Source organism: Mytilus californianus, unplaced genomic scaffold, assembly GCF_021869535.1.
Source record: "Mytilus californianus isolate M0D057914Y unplaced genomic scaffold, xbMytCali1.0.p SCAF_6, whole genome shotgun sequence".
NCBI classification, from domain to species: Eukaryota; Metazoa; Mollusca; class Bivalvia; order Mytilida; family Mytilidae; genus Mytilus; species Mytilus californianus.
In genome coordinates, this window is record NW_026262712.1 from 118,878,784 (window position 1) to 118,905,240 (window position 26,457).

Consider the following 26,457-nt stretch of genomic DNA (forward strand, 5'->3'; position numbering starts at 1 on the left):
TGAATTTTTCAGGTTGAGTAAATTTAGGAAATGAATACTCTTGGATATATAGAAAATATCAGCTTTCAAGGGGAGAAAAACAAATATTTAGAATTTACTACTCTGTTATTGAACATGGTTTAATGAAATTGTTTGATAATTTAACATAATAATAGATTACAAATCAAGTTGGAGTTGTACACATTTCATGTTAGACATTTAGAGTTATGCCTCTTCATGTATTAACATGATTAATAGCAGCTAAATTTTAGTTTAATGCTTAATATTTTGGATAGTCAATGAAATCATTTGATTTGAAACGGTGCAAGTTACCAATAAACCACAATTGAATAACAGTTTTGACACTCTTTACATATGTTAGGTTCTATAGTTGTGCCTATTAGATTAAATAGTGAGAAAAAGCAGTTAAAGATCGATTTTGGGTTCAAAATTGCTGTTTAGTGCTCTTTTGTTCATATGGGTCAAAACCCTTAAAAGTGGAAATAATCGTTTTGTCTCACTTAGCATTAAAGTTAAAGAAGTGAGACGCATGCTGTTGCAGTTGTAGGCACAAGGGGGAGTTAACAATTTTTAAATTTTATGAATTAGTCATACAAGCCAGACATATTGTATTGGCAATTAATCAATATATTGCACTACATGAAATGGTTTTTTGTGGAGCATGCAAAATTTATTTCGCGAAAGCGAGACATAGCGATCCTCGATTCTGTTGTTGGCATCGTCAACATTTAGATTCAGTCTGTGGTTAAAGTTTTTTTAGACATCAATAACTTTGTCAAACCTACATGGAATTTTATGAAATTTGGACAGAAGCTTGTTTATGACCAAAAGACAATAGCCAGAGCAAAATTTTGAAAATATTTATTTTCATTTTTTCTGTATTTTCTTATAAATGGACTTAGTTTTTATACAACACTACCGCAAAAAATTTTGCGGTCGTATATTGGTATCACGTCGTCGTCGTCCGAAGACAGTTGGTTTCCGGACAATAACTTAAGTATAATTAAATAAAAATCTATGAAATTTTAACACAAGGTTTATAACCACAAAAGGAAGGTTGGGATTTTGGGGGTTATGGTCCTAACAGTTTAGGAATTAGGGGCCAAAAAAGGGGCCCAAATAAGCATTTTTCTAGTTTCCAGACAATAACTTGTGGAACAGTGTATGGATCTCTCTGACATTATACCACAAGTTTCCATACCACAAAGGGATGGTTAGGATTTGCTTTGGGGGTAATGGCTCAAACTGTTTAGGAATAAGGGGCAAAAAAGGGGGAAAACAAGGGTTTCCTGGTCAATGGACAATTAAGACAATTTAAAAGCAGTGTAAGGGAGGTAATCCAAACACAACGTTTTGATTACCTCCTTTACAATGCTTTTAAATTATGTATAAAGAAATTTCTGTATTGTCTTGAGATGATTAGCTGTCAATTTATTTTTAGAAGTTACTATTAAGGAATATTAATTTTAGCGATGATTATGTATGTCATTTTCTACTTTAAGACTTTTATGATGTGTTTAAATGGGTAATTATGGTTGCAAACTCCATTGGAAATTTGAATTGAGATTATGACCATATCTTGAGGGAAAGATTTTATTTTGGGGGGGTGAAAAAAAAATTTGGGGGGGGGGGGGGGGGTAAAAAGAAATTGTGGGGGGTCAATTTTTTCTCATTTCTGATGTCAGAAATGAAAAAGAAAAATTCTTCAAATATTTTTTTTGCAAAAAAAAGGGGGGAGGGGGAGTCAATTCCAAACAGCAAAGTGTATTGCTCAAAAGCAAAAAATTGAATATAAATTCAAATCATAAAACCAATTCTAAGTTCTTTGACTACAGTTATTCTGTGTCAGAAACCTATTATGTGTCAAATGTTTAATTACAATCCAAATTCACACCTGTATCAAGCGCGAATATTGTGTCCATTTTTGCCCCAACTGTTCAGGGTTGGACCTCTGCGGTCGTATCCAGCTGCGCTCAGTGAAGCATTTTATTTTTACAGTTAGCAATGGGCCCAGTCTGAGGTTAAAGTTTTTCAGTAATCAATAACTTTGTCAAACCTTCTTGAAAATTTATGAAATTTTTACAGAGGCTTATTTATAACCAAAATACAGTATCCAAAGCAAAATTGGAAAATCTTTATTTTCATTTTTGCGTATTTAACTGATAAATGGACTTAATTTTTTTGTAAATACAGTCTGGGTTAAAGTTTTAATTACTTTGTTAAACCTTCATAGAGTTTTGTGAAACATTTTGCAGAAGCTTTTTAATGAATAAGAGATAATGTCTGGAGCAGATCATTGAAAATATATTTTTTTCATTTTTAGTATTTTTCTGGTAGATGGACTTCATTGTTTACAGTTAACATTTACAGACAGTCTGGGATTAATTTTTTTTGACACATTAATTTGTAAACCTTCATGGATTGTTATGAAACTTGGACAGAAGCTAATCTTCAAGACCAAGAAATAGCATCTAAAGAAAAAAGTTTTGATTTTTTTTTTTTTTTAAATAAGTATTTTACTGATAAATGGATTCACTTTCGAAGTCAACATTACACTTTTACACTGACAGCAGCAATCACAGGCAAGACACATGGTTCCGCGGAACGACAAATTTATTCAAACCCATTCTGAGTGTACTGATTGATACTTATAATTCTTAATTAATTGCTGTAATTGATTCTCAAATTAAATAAATAGTAATTGATAGCTAATTTTGTTTTCTCTATCAATTAGCATTAATGACTTTGATCAGTCTATTAATACTTATAGCTACTCTTGTCAATCTATGATCCGTGCCTTATCAATTTCATTTTCACATTAAGGTTCCATGATCCATGCTTGAGTCTTGTATATTGGGTATTTGATAACTTACACAAGCATGAACTAAGTTGTATTTGTTATATACATTAAACAAACTTATATCTTTTTCCCTTATTTGTGATTGCTCTTCGTTCATGCTTTTTTGCACGATTTTTCCGCATTCATTCCCGAACTGACAAACGGTTGCATACATCATTTCACTAGGCAAATCTAATGTGCATTGGACCGTGAACATGCACCATCTATATTATGATGACATCAAATTGTGGCAAGATGATTTAATTAATCGCCTTAATTACTTCCCATTCTGGTCTACGTTTCTATCATTTATATCATATTTGATGTTCACGATCAAGAATAAACGTTCGGTACTTTGAAGTTTATGTGAAAAGCTTGATTTAATATGTACAGAATGGTTCATCATTAATTTTTCCTGTTTTTGAATAAGTCTGTCTCTCCATGAAGAAGTCGCCATTAAATGACCTTTACAAAATGTTTGTAGTACAGTAGACTCCGGCAAATCGGATACCCAAAATGTCAGCTAAAAATATCCGATTACCCGATATATTCAATTAGACGATGAATGTATATTCATTGAATATTCTGCAATAATGAGTAGATATAATCCTGAGATGTTACTAACCCTGACAATTGCTAAATATGTGAAAGGGCTGGAGGATTGATGGAGTGATTTTTATCAGTTACATCACCACGATGTTTGTGTAAAAAATTATAGCCGATATATTCGTTTAGCCGATATCCGATTAGGTGGAGTCTACTGTAGTGGTTTAGAAATGTAAAATCAAAGGATGTCGATATCGTCCATTCTGATTGATGTTGATTTGGAAATTTCTGACATTATTGGATTGAATGCAGCGCATCATATTGTATAGACTTAATGAATCCTGTTTTTCCTCGGCAAGATTCATCCAACCTTACTTAACTCAATTGAGCGTACCTACGATTTTACACAAATCGGTGTCATTACTTTGCGTCTATTATAATAGATGACCCGCACAATGAAAATTAAATTTTCTTCTTCTAAATTATTTGAGTAATTCATCTTATAAAAGGTTTAATTTCTTTCTCTTTTCACTCTGTTGTAATCTAATTCTATGCTTTTGAATAATGAATGAAATTGACATTTTATCAAAATAGATTAAATATCAGATTCTTACACAGAAATAAATTTGAACGGAAAGATTCAGTGAAAATCTCTATAAAGGTTTGAATAGAATAAAAATATGTGCACAATCTTTTATATCACGATTTCCCAACCTTGAATAAATGTTACTTTGGATGGTATGACAAAAATTGAAATTAAAAGTTTCAGACCAAGTATTTTTTCTGTGTAGCCTTTTTTACCAAAATTTTTAGTGGAAAACTTATTCGTTAGTTAGTTAGATCAAAACAGAATTTTTTAGGCAAACAACTGCTTGAAGGTCTTTAAAGCTGTAATTTGTTCAACTTTGATGAGAAATGATTGAAATGTTTGTAGTCTGAGATCATGAAGGTTCCATGTGATTTAGGACTGACTCAAAAAAGATGCTTTAAAAAACTGCATCTTGCCAGACTCTATCGGTGCCATTTAACTTTATTAATAGTAATTATGAATTAAAAGGCACTGCTTTTATTTAGACCAATTTATACCTGCATCATAGTTAATAGTATGATGTTTGGGGTACAACACCATCACTGAAATCAAAACTAGTTCAGTTGGAGTGAAATACAAACTCAAAAGTGGGAACAACTATGGTTTTTATTTAATGTTTGAAGATTAAAACTTTAAGCACCATAATTCTGTGAAATACGATCTGTTGGAATACTTAAACTTTTAATCTGAACTCCGCATAATATATAGTTTAAAATGCTCACAACTTTTTTTGTAGATCTACAATAAAAGTTGTGAGCATTTTAAACTTGAAGAAAACAGTATAACTGGATGATTTATTACCACACCCTTTAAGATAAAAAAGCAGGGTTAAACTTTCATGAAAAATAGTTTATCCTTGTCAACTTCTATTGTACCTATCCCAAATTAGGAATATACCCAGTGTTGGTCACTGTCTACTTTTATCTTGAAGTCAGATCTCCTGTCATCTGCATTGAAATTATTTAGAAGCTGATTAAACTGAATACAATTCCAAGCTACACATTTTGGATCCATTGTTGAGAACTGTATTTGGAACCCATATATCTATATTTGATTACTATATATTTGTGTTAAGGGGTTGCTCACTCATTGACATGAGCTACACATTTTGGATCCATTGTTGAGAACTGTATTTGGAACCCATATATCTATATTTGATTACTATATATTTGTGTTAAGGGGTTGCTCACTCATTGACATGAGCTACACATTTTGGATCCATTGTTGAGAACTGTATTTGGAACCCATATATCTATATTTGATTACTATATATTTGTGTTAAGGGGTTGCTCACTCATTGACATGAGCTACACATTTTGGATCCATTGTTGAGAACTGTATTTGGAACCCATATATCTATATTTGATTACTATATATTTGTGTTAAGGGGTTGCTCACTCATTGACATGAGCTACACATTTTGGATCCATTGTTGAGAACTGTATTTGGAACCCATATATCTATATTTGATTACTATATATTTGTGTTAAGGGGTTGCTCACTCATTGACATGAGCTACACATTTTGGATCCATTGTTGAGAACTGTATTTGGAACCCATATATCTATATTTGATTACTATATATTTGTGTTAAGGGGTTGCTCACTCATCGACATACAGAACATATTTCATTTTATTTTATGAACTAAATACATTCCAAGAAAAAAATTAATTATAAAAATGGGCTATTTTCATGTTATGATGATGAATGTGAATCTCTTCCCCGGACAAAAGGATTAAATCACTGATTGACACTTTGGCATGCTGGTCTAGAACCCACCATAGATAATAGTTTTCTCCCGATAAAATGTTAAATGAAGCATAGATATATTAATTCACATCAGGACATTCATCTTCATATTTTATATTTCACCATTTTCACTTTTGATCGTTATGAAGTGTACGTCTCATGTAAGATTGCATCAGCTGACTCGATCGTTTCCATGAAAGATCATCAGATGTATTGATATCGTTGCTATTTAGCGGAACTCCAAGTGGTGATGAATGTGTTTACAATGATGACATTGGTAGTAGGGTCGTAGATGTCTTATGCCTTTGACATTATTCCCAAATCTCGTCATCGATATGGGAAATTAATATATGATGTTGCTTAATGAAACTTGCATCTTATAGAACTGAGGACTAGATAAGGACAGTGCATGCGTTTCTTTTCTTTAAGTTTGATTTCTTTCTGTTCCAAATACTTCATTTCCGACAATTTCCAGAGCAAAAATTAATTTAAAAACAGTAATGACTTCTGCATTCATTTTCAGATTCAGTGAAGCATTTATGATAAAGATATATAAGGATATAAATCAAAGAGCCTTGGTTTAAAGATGAGGCTAATGATGTTGTATTCTTCCTTTTACTCATTAATCATTTTGATGAAAAGATAGATTGTTAAAGTCATCCTGATCAGTCCTTACATTTTCCTGTTTAAATTTGATACCCAATTCAGTAATAATCCATGCTAAACAAATATAATGACATTGTAAAGATCAGAGAATTTTCTGCCAGTTTAACCAACAAAAAAATTAATGTTCTATCAACCATTTTATTTGAATTGTTATTGAGGTTTATGTGGTTCTTATATGAATAGTTCTTTAAAGATTTTGAGTTTATTTGTTAGCAATATTATCTTAATTACACCAGAATTTCCATTATTGAAAGATTGATATTGTATTCTTTAAATTAGAAAGCTTTACTACATTTCTTTTTCCTTTCTTTTTTTGGTTTCATTAAAGTCTTTCTGAAAAGACTAAAATTTTAGTCTTGTTATTAATTTTTTTTCAATATGTGAACAAACAGTTTTGGTTTTTAATCTCGAAATTATTCTTTAACAATAAACATATGAATAACCTACATATGAATAACCTATGTAAATTATTATTATTATTATTATTATAGTTTACAACACATAACACATATATTTATACCTTGAAATATATTTATACAGGAAAAAGTACAAAATAATAGAATTTAAAATGTTATCTGCCTTATAAGCAGGTACACCAGCAATATTTGGACCTTATATGTTTTAATCTTTGATTCTAATTTATTGCAATCTTGTAATTATACATCATTTATTATTTTTTCCTCAGAAATCAGCAGATGCCATAGCAAAGATCCCAACCATTATGTTGTCAATATCTTATCGAGGGGTCAAATTTATAGATGCCAAATCGAAGGTAAGAATTTTAGCTGAATATGTTCTAGATATGTACCTGTTATGAAATAAAAAACAAATCTTTATTTTTTGCAGATAAATTATTCAAAATAATGTTTTTGATAAATTTTGACAGTGAACATGCAATTTAATCTTAGCATTAATAATGTTTTTGCTATTTTGAGAAATGTTTGGTTGTTGCATATAATCTTTATGTTTGTATCAACTTTGTCCTTTAACTTGAAGTATGTTTTATCATTTCAGAAAGTTATCTGTGATCATGAGATTGTAAACATATTTTGTGCATGCCAGGACGCAGAGAGTATGAACTTCTTTGCATACATCACAAGAGACAATGAAACTTGCAAACATTATTGCCATGTGTTCAGTGTAAGGACTGCTGTAAGTAAATACACAAACGTACATACATTCACACACACACAAATATGCACACACATCACAAGAAAGAATGATAGGCAAATGTTCAGTGTAAGGACTTCTCTAGGTAGTATACACCCCAATACTGGTAAATGTATATTATTGTTATACATTTAGTGTAAAGACTATTTGACTCCCTCATGCAAAGTTGACCTTAGGTAGATTTGTCTATATTTTTAGGTCCCTTTTGGTTATAAAACTCTTCACATGTTTCTGTACTTCTACATCCTTGGCTATCAAATATTTGGCTTTGAAAGTTTCTGATGAAGGTAAATCCAGAAAAGTGATTGCGTGGAATGCATAAATTTATAAAGTGTTTTTTGTAAAAAATTTTACACACAAAACTCATTCATATCAAAAAGGCAAAGATTCTAGCATACATGTCGTTTTATCATAATTTTATATTTTTTTCTGCAATATGAAGCTGATCATGCTGATATTTAATACTTTATAGAGAAACCATGTTGCTAAATGTTGACTTGATATTACATGTATATAAAAAACATGATGTTTATAATAATCATAGAAATAATGGAACATGTTTTTGGGTAGGTATTCCACTTATATATTGTCACATTGGATATGCTCCAGGGGAATTAAAACTTCCTTTATTATGTACATTTACACAATGTCAGATATAATTAGATCCATAACAAGGAATTTTCATGTTACTAATTGATAGTCCATTCAATCTTAAGGTTATTCATGCGAGAATGACCCCAAATGAACCCATGACAGAAATCACACAGTTTTATTATACATCATTAGTGTAAAAGGCAGGTCTTTATGCATTGAAGGCATTACTGCAAACAAGAAATTAATTATTTCTATTGTCATTGCAACAAGAATTTCATTAAATGATGTTTCAGCCATTGGTAAATTTGTAATGTGGTTATCTCCCTTTTACTACTTAAACCTATGCATGGTTACACACTGTTCGCCCGATTTACCAAAATTTTTCAGTTTGTCCAATTAATTTTATCCATCATTAGGTAAGGGAGGGAAGCCTTGGCGATTTTACATCTGTCCTGACTATCTGCAGGTTTTATCGCCATCTGTCCAGCATACTTATAATACCTGTCAACATTTAAATCCTCGTCCACGCTTATGTCAGAAAATCTCCTCCTACGATGACAACTTTAACTTTGTTTTGAACATTTTGTACCTGAAAGACTTTTGTCAATTGATAGTCGCCAGTAATTTAGAAGTAAATAATCCATTCTGTAGTTATTTAAAAAATGATATGAAGCCTAAATGATTTTAAATAAGTGAAAGGTCAGCGTATATTGATTTGTGATGAGATAAGATATTTATAGTGTATGTGGGTGGTATAGTTTAATATTCCCTTTGTTATACAAGATGGTAGTAATGGTAGCATATTGTCAATTTAATATTGATTTAACAATTAAAATCACTGACAGTTCTATCTTTATCAACAAATTATTTTTGTAAACAATCTTTTACATGCACAAACAGAAAAAAGTCCTTTTCCACTTTTGTTTATGCATTCCAAAATAAAAATTTTCTTGAGATTTATTATTTGTATTCATTTGTTTTTGCCTGTGTATAAAATGCACAATTTTCTGTTTTATCGTTCTTATATACAGGTTTCACTTAGAATAAATACAAATTTTGTAAGAAATAGAATAAATGTAAGCCACTTATAAGACTTTATAATAGACATTCTTATTCTTGTCATTGACTTGTCTGCACCTATTCTTATTGTCAAAATGTCTAAAGAATAATGGGTTAAATTGTAATAAACTACGCCATAATTGTAGGGTTAAATGTCCGGTAATATTCAGATACCCTTTGGCTTTATTGATGTGTCCTAGACTTTGCCTTAGTGAATTGGTTTAATTAACGGTTATCCAAATCGGTACTTGATGGCTTCGTATGTTATTTATATTAAATAGATTTACTGTATGTTGGTCTTAAAAAGTGTATTCATGCATGCCTTGTGTGTTTGGTTGTCTGTTTTATATGAGATCATTCAGTATTTGGAAAAAGAATATGAAATTAAAAAAAATAAAACATTGTACTTCAGAAAGTTAAAGGATTTACAGACTTAAAATATATGAAATTAATAGTAAAATATGGTTGTTATATTTGCTGATTACTAATATTGGTTGCAATAAAAATATTTATTCTGTAAAAAAAATCAGTAAATGCGAAGTTCAGATTTTACACTTTCAATATGAACTTAGCAATGTGCAAAATTGATATGTCAAAATATAACCAATATCAACAAAATAAGGTTTATTAAATAATCACCTCCATTTGAATAAATCAGTGAAAATGATGTAAAGAGTTATTTACAGGACACTCCTTTTTAGAATAAACTCTGTATTCAATGACTTATGTCATGCAGGTATACCACTAGTAAATCAAACTTGTATATATGTATATGACATTGTTCAGATACATAATTGAATATTTTTGGGATCCATTTATAACTTATAATAGTGAGTTTGCATACCAACTAAGGAAACATAAAGTGTACATAGATTATCTGAGGAAACTAATATCTTATACAGTGCTTGTATTGCTATATTTTCATCTTGAACAAAAGTGTGCAGTGTTTTTAAAACAGAAGAGCAAGTTTAAAAATGCTTTTAGCTTGATTTTCTGACAACACTATTGTTTATTTTATTTGTTCAAGAGAATTTTTCCTATATAATCTAACTAAAATAATAATGAAAAAACAACATCGTATAAATGACATGTTTTTAACGCTCCTTGTTTCATAGAAATTATATATGACTAACAAAACATGGCTATAAAGAAAAGCCATAAGCATTGTACAGTAACAATCGGAATGGCCTTTATACAAGAAATTTTATTTATAATTTCCATTACGTTATTATGCACTAAAATCACTTCAATGACAAATTAGCAAAATCAAAATGAATCCATTAAGATTAAGCGTCACAAGAGATTAAGTTTATCCCTATTGGATTTGATAGAAGTGACCTACGACTCCTACTGAACAGGCTTTCTACCCCATGTGGGCACGACTTTTGATCTCTTCTTTGAAGTCTGGTTGAGAACTGAGATTTCATGCAATTATTGTTGTCGACTAACAAACCATTACGGAAACCTAAATAATTGTATTTTAAGAGCCAGCGTAGGATTTTGTTTTATGGTAGATGAGCATTGTATTGTAGTGGTGTATTATTGGCCGGGAACATCTTCATTCTTTGATCTGCTCCCTGCAGGGCAAGCTTATGCTAAGTACACATGGCTGCTTATTGTTGGTGGTGTTACCGAACAAATTTATTGACTTGTAAATAAAACAATATTTGCATTTGGTGCACTATAATTTTCTCACGTAACAGAAAAAAAATATACAAGTACAAAAATTCTGTTGAAAATACATTATGTACCAAGTGTGAGGGTTTATTATTTTATCACAAGTGAATTAAAAGTAATTTCAAAGTTGAAGATCTGAGGCCTTATTTTTTCAAAACAGATGCTCCTTCAAAACTACCAGGCTTACCAGAATATTTAAGTTATATGAAATTTTTGCAGAGAACACTGATATATTCTCAAAATTTAGAATAATATTCTCCGTAGTTTATCTACCCTACATCATTAATATCAAAGTATTAAAAAGTTAAATTGTAAATTTTGGTTAATATAGGTATTATTTTCTGGAAAAATTGGAAAAGAGAGTAAATTAGGTGGTAGCAGAAATAAATTATATCTTGCAGTAGGTAACGCTCAGGACCTCTCAGAGAGCATGGTAGTCTTCAACATAAGGCAGTAAATCTACATTCCTCTAACCTCTCAGAGAGCATGGTAGTCTTCAACATAAGGTAGTGAATCTACATTCCTCTAACCTCTCAGAGAGCATGGTAGTCTTCAACATAAGGTAGTAAATCTACATTCCTCTAGCCTCTCAGAGAGCATGGTAGTCTTCAACATAAGGCAGTAAATCTACATTCCTCTAGCCTCTCAGAGAGCATGGTAGTCTTCAACATAAGGCAGGAAATCTACATTCCTCTAGCATTGGTTTTATTGGAGTCCAGATGACAATATAACCACATTCTATACCACAGTCAACCCTTGGATATCTGCATCTAATTTTAGTATTTTTCATATGACATGACGTGTTAAAATACTACAACCTTATCAATATTACTGGCTGTTTTAATCAAAATTCTGTCAAGAGATAGTTGGAACTAATTTGATAATTGTTGAAATTAAAATGACTTATAAATCATAGGTAAAATCACCTCTTCTCAGCTGATTCCAAAAGTGATTCTAACAAGTAAACATTTTAATAAACCTCTTGATAGAATTGAACTATAAACCAGTTGCAAGAAAGTTTGTAATTTTATTATTGTACATGTAACAATTGACTTATCTGATTATTTGTATATTGTTCTAGGATTTAGCTAGAGAGGTGATTATGACTCTTGGAGAAGCTTTCGAGGTAGCTTACCAGATGGCTCAGAAGGAAAAAGCTGCAGAGGAGGCAAAAGAGTTTGAACGAACACTGAGTCAGAGTGATGCAGAAGATTCTTCACAAAGTAAATCATCATCGAAAGCTTCGTTAAATACTGTATGACTTTGAAGAAAAAAAATTGAGGAAGTTGAAGGTAGAAATTATATAATAAATACTTTGATAAACCATTTAATACATGTGTTCAGATGCAATACAGCTGTTTACATGCATTAGACTTTACAATTGGCATTTAATACAAAAATAGATGACAATTTTATTTGATTTTTCAATTTACCTCGACTCCCACTTAGTCATTTTGTTAATAGCTGTTAACATTAAAATTCTCTTGAGAAAACAACAACGTTTTACTTGGTGCACAGATGTCATATGTTTTTTTGTCTTATTCTTGGTGCACAGGTTCTCACCAGTTTGATAAATTTTTATACCCAATCTAGTGATTAAATTAAATTTTCCACCTTATATATTCAGAACTTTGCACATTGAATTTTCCTCTAAATCACCTGAAACAGATTATACCTCTCTCCCACTTATGATATATATATATTTATATTGATACACTCTTGGTAGTTAATGTTCAAATTTTGATACACTCTGTAAACTTCCCATTTTAATGTTTGAAAATTGATCTATCTTGAGTTGATAATTGAGGTAGCCATTTGGATGGGATGCTAGATATATAATATTAAGTATCAAATATTTACCTTAGATATCTTTCTAAAATTAACATACAATATTTGGCAATATTTTGACTTGCAATTCTTACTTTGCACTGAATTTCTAATATACTCCATAGAATATATGGAGATAAATGCAAATGGATGAACACAAAACATGATATAGTGCAAATTCAATACAATTTTTATGCCCCCGCCGTAGCGGTGGGGGCATTAAGTTTTACCCTTGTCCGTTTGTACGTACGTCCGTCCGTACGTCCCAAAATTGGTTTCCGTTCTCTAACTTGAGTTTGCCTCAACCAAATGTTATGAAACTTAAACACAATGCTTATTTTCACAAAACACAGATCAAGTTTGAATTTTGGTGGTGTCACTTTAACCGTTCTAGAGTTATGCCCCTTTATAAATGGAAAAATTGCAAAATTTTTAGGTTCCGTTCTCTAACTTAAGTTTGCCTCAACCAAATGTTATGAAACTTATACACAAGGCTTATTACCTACAAAACACAGATCAAGTATGAATTTTGGTGGTGTCACTTTAACCGTTCTAGAGTTATGCCCCTTTATAAATGGAAAAATTGCAAAATATTTAGTTTCCGTCCTCTAACTTAAGTTTGCCTCAACCAAATGTTATGAAACTTATACACAAGGCTAATTACCACAAAACACAAATCAAGTATGAATTTTGGTGGCTTCACTTTAACCGTTCTAGAGTTATGCCCTTTATAAATGGAAAAATTGCAAAATATTTAGTTTCCGTTCTCTAATTTAAGTTTGTCTCAACCAAATGTTATGAAACTTATACACAATGCTTATTACCACAAAACACAGATCAAGTTTGAATTTTGGTGGCGTCACTTTAACCGTTCTAGAGTTATGCCCCTTTATAAATGGAAAAAATTGCAAAATTTTTATTTTCTTCTAAATATCAAGTTATTTTTAAAATTGGAGTTATCTTCCTTTGTCCATGATTATAGTTGAATCAACTACAATGAATGCTTTATACAATGCAATGTTTAATTATGACTTCCACTGATAAAACACAGATCAAATTGAATTTGGGTAGTGTCACTTTAACCATTATTGAGTTATGCCCCTTTATAAATAGAAAAATTGCTGAATTTTTAGTTTCTGTTCTCTACTTAAGTTAGCCTCAACCAAATGTTATGAGACTTACACACAAAACTCAGATCAAGTTCAAATTTGGGTAGCGTCACTTTTATTGTTCTTCAGTTTTGTCCCTTTATAACTATATGATATGCAAGCGGGGGCATCATGTGTCCACATTTTTTTTTATAAATTCAAATAATGCTTTGATTCCAAATTGTACAATACTTATCCACTCTTGATACTTTTAAAAAACCTTCAAATTTTTTTTTTTTTTTTTGGCAAGCTGTAAAAAAAAATGATTTCCCAGCAGCTAATTAATAAGAATAAAAAAAATAAGAAGATGTGATTAAATTGACAATGAGACAACTCTCAACCAGGGACCAAATGACAAAGAAATTAATAACTATAGGTCACTGTACGGCTTTCAACAATGAACAGAACCCATACCGCATAGTTGGCTTTAAAAGGGCCCTAAATGACAAATGCAAAACAATTAAAAACAAGAAAAATAACGACCTGATTTATGTAAAAACAATGAACGAAATACAAATATGATATACAGCAACAAATTACAACCACTGAATTACAGGCTCCTGACTTGGGACAGGCACATAGAGAATGTGGCGAGGTTTAACATGTTAGTGGGCACCAAAGCGCCATCCCTCCCCTAACCTGGGGCAGTGGTGTAACAGTACATCATATGAACAAACTATAAAAATCAGTTGAAAAGGGCTTAACTCATCAGATCGATACAAAGCAGAAAAACAAGTAACAAAAACACAGACTGGATGTGACAGGGTATTTATACATCCTTACAACAAAAAAGACACTTAGTACAGATCTGAGAGTACTCGCAGTTGCTGACAGCTAGTTCAAACAACAACTTAATTAAAATTCATGTATCTAAGACTAAAGTATCAATCAACACACATCCAACATCCAATGGATTTAGAGTAAAGGAAGCATGGTTTAAATTGAGGTATACTTTTTTCTATGTTGTTTTGAAGATATTGGGATAAAGGTGTGATATAAATTATAATGATCATTTGATGGGAGAGTAAATTTCAAGTGCATCGCACTTTGAAAAAATATACATTTTGTAAAGAAAATCTTTTTTGATGTTTCTGAACTAAAATTTTTATAGGTAACAATTCAAAGCTTCACAGGCTTATGCTGTTAACAAAATTATTTTAGTTTGATTGTCAGCTCTCTCATTAATGTATATTTGAAAAGTTCTATAATGTAACATTTTTTAAATGCATTTTTTTTCTCTTGTTTCAATCTACACAATGTTAAGCAATCAATCAATCAATCAGTCGTTTCACTTTCAAAACATTATGGTCCATAAAGATCTGCTAGAGTTGTCTTCCTTTGGTTGTAATCTGTACAAATTACATCGACACAAACATATCCAAGATCCCTGTATCATATAACTCTTTAGGTTACATAAAAACTAATCAGGCATGATGATTCATTATATTACAATAATATGTGTAGGGGTTGCATAAACGATATCAAAATTTACAACCCAATCTAATGTCTAACCTTGAAATATACAAAGGGTGCGTTTGATGTAATTGATAAGCAGTTTTCTATTTTATGACAAAAAATTAGTACTGTAATATTTATTAATTCTATATTTAACATAGGTATGAATAAAACTTGGAAATGAAAACGTCAACAGTAATTAACAGATATTAATGTTTTTTAATTTTGACATAATGTCAATGCATGCTATTATTTTTCAAATCTCGTAAACAAATTCTATTGTACAAACTCACAGAAAATTTGATCGGACAATGACTATAATTGAATTGCTATATATAGGTCAACCACTGTAGTGACGCCATGCAGGATCTTGTCGATATCAAAACAAAGCCTCCATTCAGAAGCTACCAACTTTGACGGGGTTGAATTATATCAAATTAATTCAAAAAGGCATATTTTACCATGTTCTGGGTTTATAAGTTGCAACCTAATACTCGCCATTCCGTATCGTTCAGCTTTAATGAATAAAATTGTTTTGACCCTGAATGGTCCGTGTACACAATATTTGTTAGTTATAACTTAGTTTAAATATCGCTTCATTGCGTTTTGCATTTAGGCATGACATTTTTTCTAGTAGGTGGAGTCATGCAGATAGGGTGTTTTTAAATAAATTGTTTGCATATTATTTTCCTCTGTAATATTTGAAGATAATATTATACAATCTGCAGAGTATAAGATTACATTGAGACCATTCTTTTTATTTACAGCAGCGTTGTGTTTGGCATATGACATACTGTTTTTATCCTTTTTCAAACTTAGATGGTAATTATTTTGACCCGAAATCGGTCGATTAACGATCTTCATGCAATTTGTGCATGATGTCTATTATCACTGGTTTTATAATGATTGTTTTTGACCTAAGAAGTGGTTTATACAAACATGAGGTGCAGTCACGCAATCTTCATATCGTGTTCGAGATCTTGTATGTAACAAAACGCATGTTATGCCTGTTATAATGAACACAGTATTTTTAATGTTAGAATATTAATCATGGCCTTGTTGTGTTTGTCAGTTATGAATGGAAATAAACAGAGTGAACTGTTTTCAAAGTGAAACCTGAGCGAACAAACGATCCGCTGGGAGTAGTAACCATTTGTAATGAATGTAAACACATATTAATTTTTAAAAAGTATGATTGCATAAGTTTAAATTGATTTTAAATGTTTTTTGAATGTTGTATATGATGTCAGATTATAAAAACATCACAAAATTTACAAAATCGTTAAAGAAATTTAAGAAAATGATTGTTAAATTTATGACAGTCTTGAGAGATCATCTCCTTACCAAAAACTTCTTAATAAACATAATTCATAACCCTGTTTGAGAAGTCAGCTGCCTTGAAAAACAACATTTTAGTGACAAAAATCAGCTGCCTTCAAAGACGACATTTAAGTGGCACAAAGAGTGCTATTGTAATGTGGGAAATGGAATGTAATCTCTCATCGCAGTCAGTTTCAGATCTCCTCATTTTCAGCTTGAAGTTTCAATATAATTAGAATCTATTGCATTTTTTGTGTGAAAATATAATGATTTGAAGGTACAGTATCAGTCAAATTCCATCTTCTCTTCCTTTCCTTAATAGTAGCCTCTGAGAAAAATGGAACTTCTTGAGGTGTGATGTATATATTGACTTAGTAGTGACCAGATTTCAAACAAAAGGATGCTGCTTCATCTTTCTATTTATGTATTGTTCTTTTTATTCATCATGTTTATAATAAAAGTAACAAAATGTCTCAAATTTTCAAAAAGATTCAATTTAATTACTTCTTTATATGATCAGATCATAATCACAAGAAAGTTTCAAGTAGTAATCTTTGTTAAAAAGAAGCTTTAGTTAAACCAGCTTTTGTTAAAATCTGTTGAGACTGTTGTATTTAATTATGTAGAAATAAAGAAGAAAATGACGGTAGATTGTTTCAGTGATGGGTCGTTGGAGTTTTTCTATAGACATGTTATGTCTGACTGAATTAAACAAACATTTCAATCAGTTTTGTTAAATGAAGTGACGTTAAGTTACGCAGGATGAGGGTCATTTGACATTCTTGTTGTTGTAATGGTATCTTGCCGAGGATTACAGTTCTATCATGGTTTCAATAGAAGGTCTTTTTTTACAAATTGTTCATCATATTAATGTCCATCATGGAAAATTTTTAAATCAATCAGATAATTATTATATTTTCTGCTGGTAGCTTATATTCGATTGTTTACATCTTAATACAGTATGGAGGATACTTGACTTGTGTCACAATAATAGAGTGACGTTGCTGTTTACTTAATCTTAATTTCAGTGATTATCTGAAAACAATTAAATATCAATCTGGTCTGTTCATCAGTTCAGGGATATATCTGGGTCTCAATTTAAAACCAACTTTGACTCATAATTTCCATTACAATAAACCTGTACTGAAATTTTTTCAAGTAAAAAAACAATGGAACTCCTACAAAATAAACGCCATTTCCTTTGTTGGAGCATGTTGTTGTTAACCGTAAATTGTTTTAAGCAAATCATATTGGTATTATCCCTAATTAATTAAATTACATTAAAGTAAAATGAAAAATAAAAAGGACCAGTGCATTTAATTTTTGAATGAATAAGAATGTAAATTGTTCATGTGATAGACCAAATATATAAAACCAGACACTTTTTAACCTGCTGCATTTGTTTGCACCTGTCCTAAGTCAGGAACCTGTTGTTCAGCGGTTGTTGTTTGTTGGTGTGGTTCATAAGTGTTTCACGTTTCTCGTTTTTAATATAAATAAGACCGTTGGTTTTCCTGTTTGAATGATTTTACACTAGTCTTTTTGGGGCCCTTTAAAGCTTGCTGTTCGGTGTAAGCCAAGGCTCCGTGTTGAAGGCTGTACTTTGACCTTCAATTGTTTACTTTTTACGCATTGTGACTTGGATGGATAGTTGTCTCATTGGCACTCATACCACATCTTCTTATTTATAATTACTTACAACTTACAACTCCCGTAAGTGCCATGTGTCGCATAGGGCGCGTTTCGTGTTTCTGTAACTTTATAGTTTTTATACGACCGCAAAAAAATTTTTGTGGTCGTATATTGGTATGACGTTGGCATCGTCGTCGTCGTCAACCGGCGTCGTAGTCCGAAGACGCATTAGTTTTCGCACTCTAACTTTAGTTTAAGTGAATGGATCTCTATGAAATTTTACCATAAGGTTCAATACCACAAAAGGAAGGTGGGGATTGATTTTGGGGGTTATGGTTCCAACAGTTAAGGAATTAGGGGCCAAAAGGGGGCCAAAAATAAGCATTTTCTAGTTTCCAGACAATAACTGTGGAACGGTGTATGGATCTCTCTGAAATTATACTACAAGTTTCCATACCACAAAGGGATGGTTAGGATTTGCTTTGGGGGGTTATTGCTCAAACCGTTTAAGAATTAAGGGGCAAAAAAGGGGGAAAAACAAGGTTGTCCTCATTAATGGACAAATACTTTAGTACAAAACATAATTTAAAGCAGTGTAAGGGAGATAAATCAAATACATCATTGAAATTATCTCCCTTACACTGCTTTTAAATTATGTATAAAGTAATGGTTAATGAACAATTAAGATAATTTAAAACAGTGTAAGGGAGGTAATCCAAATACAACGTTTTGGTTACTTCCCTTACACTGCTTTTAAATTATGTTTAAAGAAATGCATATTTATAAAGGAAGACCAGTATGGCGCATTAGATTTGTAAAATCATTGACCACATTTATTTATTTGTTATGACGAATCTAACCGTGTATTTAGATTTTTAATTTTGGGTCCAGTTTTCAAATTGGTCTACATTAAGGTCCAAAGGGTCCAAAATTAAACTTTGTTTGATTTTAACAAAAAATGAATATATGGGGTTCTTTGATATGCTGAATCTAAAAATGTATTTAGATTTTTGATTTTTGGCCCAGTTTTCAAGTTGGTCCAAATTGGGGTCCAAAATTAAACTTTGTTTGATTTCAACAAAAATTGAATATATGGGGTTCTTTGATATGCTGAATCTAACCATGTATTTAGATTTTTTATTTGTGGACCCTGCTATCAAATTGGTTCATATTGAGGTCAAAAGGGTCCAAAATTAAACTTTGTTTGATTTCATCAAAAATTGAATTATTGGGGTTCTTTGATATGCCAAATCTAACCGTGTATTTAGATTTTTAATTTTGGTCCCGTTTTTTTAGATTGGTCTACATTAAGGTCCAAAGGGTCCAAAATTAAACTTAGTTTGATTTTAACAAAAATTGGATTCTCGGGGTTCTTTGATATGCTGAATCTAAACATGTGTTTAGATTTTTGATTATGGGCCCAGTTTTCAAGTTGGTCCAAGTTGGGGTCCAAAATTAAACTTTGTTTGATTTCAACAAAAATTGAATATATGGGGTTCTTTGATATGCTGAATCTAAACATGTATTTAGATTTTAGATTTTTGGCCCAGTTTTCAAGTTAGTCCAAATTGGGGTCCAAAATTAAACTTTGTTTGATTTCAACAAAAATTGAATATATGGGGTTCTTTGATATGCTGAATCTTACCATGTATTTAGATTTTTTATTTGTGGGCCGGCTATCAAATTGGTTCATATTGAGGTCAAAAGGGTCCAAAATTAAACTTTGTTTGATTTCATCAAAAATTGAATTCTTGGGGTTCTTTGATATGCCAAATCTAACCGTGTATTTAGATTTTTAATTTTTGGGTCCCGTTTTTTAAATTGGTCTACATTAAGGTCCAAAGGGTCCAAAATTAACTAAGTTTGATTTTAACAAAAATTGAATTCTTGGGGTTCTTTGATATGCTGAATCTAAACATGTGTTTAGATTATTGATTTTTTCAAGTTGGTCCAAGTTGGGGTCCAAAAATAAACTTTGTTTGATTTCAACAAAAATTGAATATATTGGGTTCTTTGATATGCTGAATCTAAACATGTATTTAGATTTTTGATTTTTGGCCCAGTTTTCAAGTTGGTCCAAATTGGGGTCCAAAATTAAACTTTGTTTGATTTCAACAACAATTGAATATATGGGGTTCTTTGATATGCTGAATCTTACCATGTATTTAGATTTTTTATTTGTGGGCCGGCTATCAAATTGGTTCATATTGAGGTCAAAAGGGTCCAAAATTAAACTTTGTTTGATTTCATCAAAAATTGAATTATTGGGGTTCTTTGATATGCTAAATCTAACCGTGTTTTTAGATTTTTAATTTTGGGTCCCGTTTTTTAAATTGGTCTACATTAAGGTCCAAAGGGTCCAAAATTAAACTTAGTTTGATTTTAACAAAAATTGAATTCTTGGGGTACTTTGATATGCTGAATCTTAACATGTGTTTAGATTTTTGATTATGGGACCAGTTTTCAAGTTTGTCCAAGTTGGGGTCCAAAATTAAACTTTGTTTCATTTCAACAAAAATTGAATATATGGGGTTCTTTGATATGCTGAATCTAACCATGTATTTTGATTTTGGACATTGGACCATAATAGGTAAATTAAAAAAATTAAAGTTCTTAGACCACATTCTTTCTGTGTCAGAAACCTATGCTGTGTCAAATATTTAATCACAATCCAAATTCAGAGCTGTATCAAGCTTGAATGTTGTGTCCATACTTGCCCCAACTGTTCAGGGTTAGACCTCTGCGGTCGTATCAAGCTGCGCCCAGCGAAGCATTTTATTATGAGGATAGGTTGTTGGCCTATCACTCAATCCCCAACCTGGAGATCCAAAGAATCTTTACTCAAGGTTTCTTTCCTTTAGATCAATTACGGACCAAGGCTGACGAGTCAAATCTACCTGAAATTTTATATTAGAGTTTTCTTCTCCTAGATGAATTGCCTTCCAAGGCTGACGACCTTCATCCAGCCGGCTTATAATTAGTCTTTGTTTTAATTACATTACTATCTATTGAAACAAATACAAACTTTCTTTTCCAGAAAAAAACCAGTCAGCTGTAACTGTAATGTTTTTCTGTGATACAACAGCCAGGGTCAGTTAGCCAGTAGTCAGTATTTACACCAGAAGAGGCCTTTTAAGGAACATTTTGACATTACATTCAATATGTGTTATTTGAAAATAATTTTAGCATTGGGAAAATGGACAAAAAAATGGGTGATTTGCAGTCAGATATCAGAACGCTATTGATTCTTTGTATGGATCTCAAATTATTGTAGATTTTTGTTACAGAAATCTTTTTTCATGCTTACACTTGTCACAATATACAAATTCATCACAAATCTACATATTTTGTACAGTGCCATAAGATTTTATTAAAATATTGTATATTTCATTTTCAAAATGTCAAATGTTTTGTGCAAAACTTGTTAATGTTCAGATATAAAATGATATTGTAGCATATGCATTTTAGGACTAAAATTTACAAGCATACATAAGATAATTATACTTAAATAATACTTCTACTTAGATACAGAGTAAGAAGACAGCAATTATTTAAATTAATAATGAAAGATTAGCTTAAGGCCTGTTGCAGTCAAATGTGCAAGGAAATTGAAGATAGTTCAGTTTTTAGTATAGTTTTTTCTTTAAATAGTGTTCTAAAAGAATGTATTCTGATAGTGCAACAACACAAATGATGATAGTCATCCTCATTATATACATGTATATATAGGTTTTTCAAAACAAAGTGCAATGGGTGATTTATTTATTGACTACATCATGTCTATAAATAATAGATGTAAGTTTTGTGTATAGAATTGTTTATGTATGAAATTTGTGCAATAGTTTGCCATGTTGTTTTTGTTGATTAGAAACAAACAGATATAAAGTTAATGGTTACATTGTTTGTGTACATTTTGGTGACCTCTTACGTTTACATCATTTGGTCTCTAGTGGAAAGTTGTATCATTGCCAATCATACTAATTTTTTTTTATAAATTTTGCCACTTAATTTAGTATGAGACATGTTGCTTTATCTAATGTCACACTTGTAAAAAGCAATATGATGGGTATGTTTCAATGGGGGACATATCTTACAAGCTTTGTCAATGAAAAATTATGAGTAGTTATTACTATTCATATAGTCCACACAAAAAAGTTGTTCACAATGTTGCATTTTATATAATTTTGAAAATGCTTCAGATGATAACCGATTTGTTTTATGTAAAATGTGACCATTAATTGTATATCTGGTTTGTTCTGTTAGTATTGTTACTGTAAAAATTGTTACACAGATTTGTTTCAAATATATTTGTATAATTAATTAAAAAAAAGGTAACAAAATAGTCTAGAATAATTGGAATGAACAATTTAAATTTTTTTGAAATACTGAATATGTTATTTTTTATTCTAACAAATGTTACATTGGATCAAATCATAATAATTACTTCGTTTTGAACAATATTTTAAGTTCTGTAAACACATGTTATATAAATTTATGATTTGTATGAAAAATAATTTATAAAAAAAATAATTATTAATAGGCGTCTCCATTAAAGCATAAATGTTAGACCACCATTTGACCACCTAACTGTAATGTGATGAATAAAACAAATCAAGAATCCCTAAGTTTGTATAGATTCCCAGATCCTGTAGTTTGTTACAATTTGTAACTTAAATTTACAATTCATGACTAAAATATATATTTTGAACAAAACTATAAAAATTGGACTTTGAAAATCAATGATGTTGTTAGAACTTATCAGAAATCACTTAATTTTGATGTTATTCTAATATTATGTTTTAATTATTCCTAATATATGTCACCAGGATTTATTGTTAGTTCGACTGAGTTTAAAATTTATTGTCAGTACAGATTGAGATTTAATGGTATTCCAGATTGTCTGGACTTTAATAGTATACCTTACCTTTGACACAAACAACAGTATTGGGTAGAGGAAATCTGAGATGAGATTCTTTTATTTTGTTTTTACATTTGAAATCATGTGATAGTCACACAGTGACCACATGACTGTCACATGGTAGTTATTTATGTTATTTTGTTATGTTTAATCAGAAGGTGCTTAGTTTAGATATATTTATATAGAGATTTATCTTCATTTAATATTTACATTCCCCAAACATTTATTTAATTCCTAATTTCAATTCTTTATTCCCAGCTTGATGCCATAACTCATTATCTAACATCTCATCAAAGAAGTTATTGGAATTTTGTTCTCAGTAAAAATTGTACAGAATTTTTAATTTTATTTTTAAGAGTTAGATCCTCAAGCTATTATTCCAGATCTCTCAGTTTACGATCTCTTTTATTATACAAAATCAAAAAATCTTTATCATTGGAACCATAACAAAAATTCGTTTTGATATCCAAATTGGTTTACAAAATATTTTGATGATTTGATATGCAGATACAACTTATATAGATATTAAACAAATACATAATTCACTGATTCCATGTTCTCCATGGTAAAACCATGCAGCAGATTTCTACGTAGATAAATCATTATATTGAACAATAACATTACATAAGCCTCAGCTAGAAAGTACCAGTATAGTACTTGTATATAATTCCAGATAACCGATCCAGTTTCTGTCTCTTGGTCATAACCACACTATTAAAATGAAGAAGCTCCTTTACAGATAGTAATAGCATGCGGGATTCACACAAACAGTTGAGATCTTTTTGCTGTTAAAGATAATATAATCCTGACTTAATAGACTAGTGTCGTGACCTGTATTTATTTTGTATTGTACATCTGACAATAGACTTTCAACGACCATCTGTATATTGTCTTAATGTGTTTCGAAAAGTTTTAAATGTCTAGTCACTATGGTATAAACATATTGCGTTTTGATTTTTCCCTAAAGACAGGAATACATAATATCATCTATATTATATTTTGATGTAATGTTAACTTGCCAATCAAAAAAATGTAAGCTCAGAATGATCATCATTTTAAATATATTTTTCTTCTTTTATAAAGAATTGAATTCAAAAGTAGCTTTAACCTATTTAAACATTTTCTTAGAAAGTGCCAGTATGTAAATTAAACACTTAACTTTGGTTTGATCATCTTATAATATTGAGGGTTTTATATTCATATACAAGTATATATAATGCTTATACTAAGCTTACACTCAAAAGAACAAAGTTTTATAATTTTTCGTTATGTATATGCTTGTCTATCTGAAAAATTGTGGGAAAATCTCCTGAACTAGTGTTGACCAATGGTCATCTCAAATATATGACTAATACGAATAGCAGTATATTGACTTGTAGTTTGCCAAGTCATCCTGATGGACACAATATCATATGAAGCTTTGCTTAAATGACACAGTATGAAAGTTAAAATGTTAGTCCAGTTCTATTGATAAAGATTTTACAAATATATTGAAATGGAGAAAATTTGTCATTCGGTAAAATTTTATTAAATTCATCATAAACAATGAGAAGTAAACTCTGTATGAAAAGAACAATTAACATCACCAATGTTGTAAATATAGTATTGTATTAAATCCTATTGGATGTTCTCAGACTATTCTATAAATTCACTTTAGAGGTAGATAAGATAGTTTATTTTTTTTTACAAATATCTATCCTAAAATGTCTTCATGCATTAATAAATTACATGTGAATATGCATGGCTTTAACATTTTTGAAATTGACAGATTATTTATTTAATAAAATGGACATTTTCAAAGATTACAGATACATGTTTCACAAATTAGTCTCTCAATACAAATGTCTGCTAACTAAAAGAAATAAATCGTTGTTAATCTTGTAATAATGAATTTTTCTTATTTACCTTGTAATAGATTGGATGACTCATACTTATTTACCTTGTAATAGATTTGATGAATCTTCCGTATTTACCTTGTAATACATTGGATAAAGTTTACTTATTTACCTTGTAATAAATTTGATGAATCTTACTTATTTACCTTGTAAAAGATTGGATGACTCTTTCTTATTTACCTTGTAATAGATTTGATGAATCTTCCGTATTTACCTTGTAATAGATTGGATGACTGGTACTTATTTACCTTGTAATACATTGGATAAAGTTTACTTATTTACCTTGTAATAAATTTTATGAATCTTTCTTATTTACCTTGTAATACATTGGATAGAGTTTACTTATTTACCTATATATGTCACTTTTAAGCAGCCAGTGATATAACAAGACCAGCATTTGTTTCATTTCATTTATATTTGTTAGAGTTAATGAATGCATTAAAGTGTGCATTTCACAGCAAATAATGCAAAACGAATAAAATTTAGATGAAATTGTTGTTGTATTTTGTCAATTTACTTCCATGATTTGCACATGCATGACTTGTTTTGAATTGTTAACATCTCCCCCCCCCCCCCCCCCCCTGAAATCCCTTTAGCAGTTTGATATTTCAGACTCTAAGCATTCTGGGTAATTTGTTTACAATGTTGCAGCCATTGACAATTCAGGGAATGGTTCAATATTATTTTTGCGCTTGGTGTAGGGAATCATCTTCAGTCCTTTTACTCTTGAGAACTTTGATTGTATGGTCCTTGCTTTGCATCCATTGTTGTTGATTACTTTTACAACTAGTTGTTGAGCTTCCCCTCCAGAATATTGTGTGACAGTCATGTCAAGCACAACAATTGCTGTTAGTATTGTACTTGCTTCATCATGAACATTAGAAATAATCCATGCGTGGATGCTTTCAACAGAATCATAAAGTGTTTTTTTTTTTTCTGTCGGCAATGTTATAAGATGGCCTTTAAACAGGACCAAAAGATGGAAAAAATACAACAAAGCAAAATATATATGATATATAAAGCAACAGAAAATACAGCCTTGCCAAGCCAACTTGTAGGATAACCCTTTTAACATGATTTTCCCCACATAACAATTATCGTTTATGAATTAATTTGATCACCAGGTGGAGGAAACTAGAAGAGAAAATATTTTAATACTTTGGTGCTTTCCTCCTTCCATTTGAAAAGTTTAAAGATTCTGATTTGAGAATGTTTTATTCATAATCAAAATGTGTAGCGTTCTCAAAATTGTATGATCCAGGTCCTTTGATGATAATCACTTCAAAATACAAACAATACACTAGGTCAGGTCATGGGGAGGGATGATGGCTCATTAACATGTTTCACCTCGCTACATTGGTATGTGCCAGTA

General features: G+C 30.7%; 1 protein-coding gene across 27 annotated transcripts in view; it reads left to right on the forward strand.

The window, feature by feature from the left end:
• Window positions 1-25,577, forward strand: part of LOC127704561 (ankyrin repeat and sterile alpha motif domain-containing protein 1B-like) — a 121,453-nt gene extending 95,876 nt beyond the window's left edge. For all 27 annotated transcript variants that reach the window (XM_052208654.1, XM_052208651.1, XM_052208653.1 and 24 more), the window contains 4 exons: window positions 7,076-7,162; window positions 7,405-7,542; window positions 11,972-12,182; window positions 21,310-25,577. In XM_052208654.1, coding sequence (XP_052064614.1) covers window positions 7,076-7,162; window positions 7,405-7,542; window positions 11,972-12,151 — 405 coding nt within the window. In that variant the 3' untranslated portion in view covers window positions 12,152-12,182; window positions 21,310-25,577. The remainder of the gene's footprint in view (window positions 1-7,075; window positions 7,163-7,404; window positions 7,543-11,971; window positions 12,183-21,309) is intronic.
• The last annotated feature ends 880 nt before the right edge of the window (window positions 25,578-26,457 follow it).